Source organism: Dendrobium catenatum, unplaced genomic scaffold (assembly GCF_001605985.2).
Source record: "Dendrobium catenatum unplaced genomic scaffold, ASM160598v2 fragScaff_scaffold_862, whole genome shotgun sequence".
Lineage (NCBI taxonomy): Eukaryota > Viridiplantae > Streptophyta > Magnoliopsida > Asparagales > Orchidaceae > Dendrobium > Dendrobium catenatum.
In genome coordinates this window covers 718,876-722,267 of record NW_021319324.1, presented here as the reverse complement: position 1 = coordinate 722,267, position 3,392 = coordinate 718,876, and the positions used below count along the sequence as shown (strand labels likewise).

The following is a 3,392-nucleotide window of genomic DNA, read 5'->3' as shown; positions in this document are numbered from 1 at the left end:
TGTTTTTTCACCATTCTAAGTTGTGCTGTCATTTTTTTATTCTAAAATATCCTCACAATTATTGCAAAGAAATTTACTTATAATTAAGAAAGTCCAACATAATAATCTAGTTGCTCAATTTTAAATTAATTAATCTCTCCATGCAATCAATCATATTTATATTTATTAAATATTCATAATAATAATAAGAGTTTATCTTAGTATTAAATAAAAAATTTATATAACAATTATAGGAGATGAAATTTTCAACATAAAATTTAAAAAAAAGGAGAAATGATGAGATGTCAATTAGAATGATTAACGAGCAAATTTTATAGTTCAAACATAATTAGCACTTTTTCAGCACTCCTGTAAGGAGCAAAGGGACATTCCTCGTTTATATTACCTTTTCATAGAAACTCATCCATATCATGGCATGTTTTGCTCATTAAGGAGGGTAGTTAGATTTCTGGATTAGAACAGAGAATGTGGCATCCTCCAAGGGACATCTTTTGAATATGACCACAAAATGAAACAAACTGAGTTTTCAGCTTGTTCCCCATTTATGAACAAAAGAACTAATAAAATAGAAGATAACGCACGAGCAATTTTTTTTATATCTTCTTTTCTTGCTTCCGATGATTCTTACAGGATTGCCGGGCCAAAATGTTGGGAATGAACGAAAGAAAACAAAAGAGAAATATTCGGCAATGAAAAATAATTAGCAAGAAAATTAGAAAAGGCCATGGATTGGTCTTAGAGTCTGTTGATTCTGTTTACATGTTATTTGCCTCCATTAGAGCTGTTTCTTCTCACCTTCGTCCCTGCAAACCTATTGAACAAAATGTAGGAGTGAGACAAAGGAGGTGCTTTTCCAGTAAACAACATAAAAAAGGAATCAGACTCACCACTACTGGATTCACCTGTGCAGAAAGAGTTCTGATAACCCAATTGCTTTTGCAATTCAATCTTTCTCTGTGGAGGGTGACAGTGATCATCTCAACACACTCAATAAACACGAAAGCAATGAACGCAAGGAAATCAATGATAAGCCAGTTTTTTCTTACCTTAAAATGGTTTTCAGACAAGCTACAGGATTGCTCCATGATTTCTGCATTTAACAGCTTCTTGCTACTGCAGTTGCTGTTGTTGGTGGCCTAGACCAAAAGAAATGGAAGAAAATTAGCTTCAAGAAGCATCACAAATGAAAGAAATGAGTCAGTGGGCATGCCTTGTAGCAGGAGAAGACAGGAGAGCTGGCAGTGTCCTCCAATAGACCGAAAGACCGTTCCTTCTGCTGTTTCTGTTCTTCAAAACTTCTTCTCTTGTCTCCATACTTGGCCACTTCTGTGAGCGTAAGAAATGAGTCATTACACAGGCAGCCATCTCTTTCATTGTAGCAGCAGCAGCAGAAGCTGTTGTTGTTCTCGTGAACAAGGGGTGGACCAGAAGAAGCATCAGAGAGCATGGACAAGTCCTCTTCTTCCTTCCCTGTTCTTTGTTGACGAGAGGCAGTGAAGCTCTCCTGTGACTGGCCCAAGTAAAGAGTCCAGCCAGATTGACAGCCACTGCTGCATTCAGAATCAGTTCTCTCTTCTGCATCCATGAACTCCTCCAAGTTGCCATTTTTCTCCATTCTCAGTCTTGCTTGATGAAAATGGGAGTGAGTTGGATTCCTCTTTCTCTCTCTGTGCTTCAGTGGTGCAGTAGAAGTAGTTTGAGGATGAGTTAAGAAGCCTTGAGTTATACCCGTATCCCAGACCAATCTTGTCCTTTGCCCATTCCATCCTTGGAACACCTTCTCGGTTTCCTCAGTTCAGATGAAATTAAAACTGCCAGTTGTGCAATGGGTGCTTTGTTGATGACTAGGTAGAGAGAGAGAATGAGAGAAACCATAACTCTCTATAAGCCATGTTTATCTGAATCTGAGAGAAAGAAGAGATGCATAGAGAGATAGAGGAGCTTCACATGCAATCCAGCAAGGCATGGTGTACGCCCTGCACCTTCATTATATTATGTCGTCTCTGGATTCCCGTGAGGACTTGGGGAGAGGAGATACATAGAATACGTGTATGCACTGGAGAGGTCCCTCCATCGGTTTGTCCTCTCTCTCTCTCCTTCCCCGCACATGTTAAATACAATGTACGGCGCCATTATAAAATAATGTTTTTTTTGGAATGGTGGGGTATCCACCATTGCCACTTTTGAAAGGGTTTTTTGCAGCATGACTAATCCTCGATTGACTTAAAAGATGCACGCACCTCAGAAATCTCTTGGTCCGCACTTGATTGGACCCACTAAAGAGGCACTGCAGCTCAAGGGGAATCGAGCATGGGTTGGGGGTTACCAACCGTAGTCGCCCACCAACTAAACTAAGCAACGGTGGATAATAATGTTTTCTTTGATTTTTTGTGATGAGGAACTGTCCGCTGCAATGCTCGGCAGTCCGTGAATTCCAACCGACCTACTAGGCCACTCAAGTCACCGTACCGTAGCCGACACTTAGGGGCTCCCATTGAAGGGGCGCTAACGCTTGAGGGAATCGAACTCGGAATAGAAAGTTCCCATCGGACGCACACCAACTGAGCTATAAACTCCTAAGTTTTAGGAGTATCATGCATTATCTAATTAGGCGATGATCCAAGATACCTTTTTTTGTTGGAAATATTGGATTTCCCTATCATTTGTTTCTCTGTCAACTGTCATTGCCTGTAGGGTTAGGTATAGTCCTGGATGTATGCATCAGTATTTTCAATAAAATCTGGTCTTAATTAAAGTACTATTCAATAGGTTATTTAAAAAAGTAAAAGCAAAGCTTGTTATAAGAAAAAGCAAAGCTTCCAATTCCGGCAGCATATTTATGATGATATATATATATTTATTTATTTATTTTTTCTTGTCTATACGATTGTACCTATCTTCAAAAAAAAAAAAAAAAATCTTTTATATTGTCTTTATCATTTTGTTTGGCTGCATTCTTTAAATTTAATCAATTTTCCCGTGGCTCTGTCGTACATGCGATTCCAGTACCATATAGCTAGCAAGTCACTGTAGAGCGAAGGAGCAGACAAACAACTTTTAATGCTCTGAGCTTTTTTAAATTCTCTTCACAGTTTGTAATCCTTATTGTGGCTCTGTGGCACTGTGGATCAAGTTAAAGTTGACAATTCATTAAAAAAATAACTTTTTACTTAGATGTCTTTTAAATTTGAATCTCATGCAGTTTATTTTGATTTGTTGATTGAAAGTTTTGACTATCAACTAAGAAATTTTATGTTCGAGTGTTACATATGTATTGTATACAATAACATCAAGTTTTTATCCCACTACGAAAGTCAATTTCTCGTTTAAATCTGCTAAAGACAGATCATTTCTAATGTTTTCTAACCAAGTTTTTTTAGGTATTACTCTAC

At 37.9% G+C, this 3,392-nt stretch overlaps 1 protein-coding gene across 1 annotated transcript; it reads right to left on the bottom strand.

Annotated features, from left to right (window-relative positions):
- Positions 1-1,142: 1,142 nt before the first annotated feature.
- On the bottom strand, positions 1,143-2,849 carry LOC110105893. The gene has a single exon (XM_028697071.1). The coding sequence runs from the start codon at positions 1,613-1,615 to the stop codon at positions 1,178-1,180; it is 438 nt and encodes a 145-aa protein (XP_028552904.1). The 5' UTR covers positions 1,616-2,849; the 3' UTR covers positions 1,143-1,177.
- Positions 2,850-3,392: the final 543 nt, after the last annotated feature.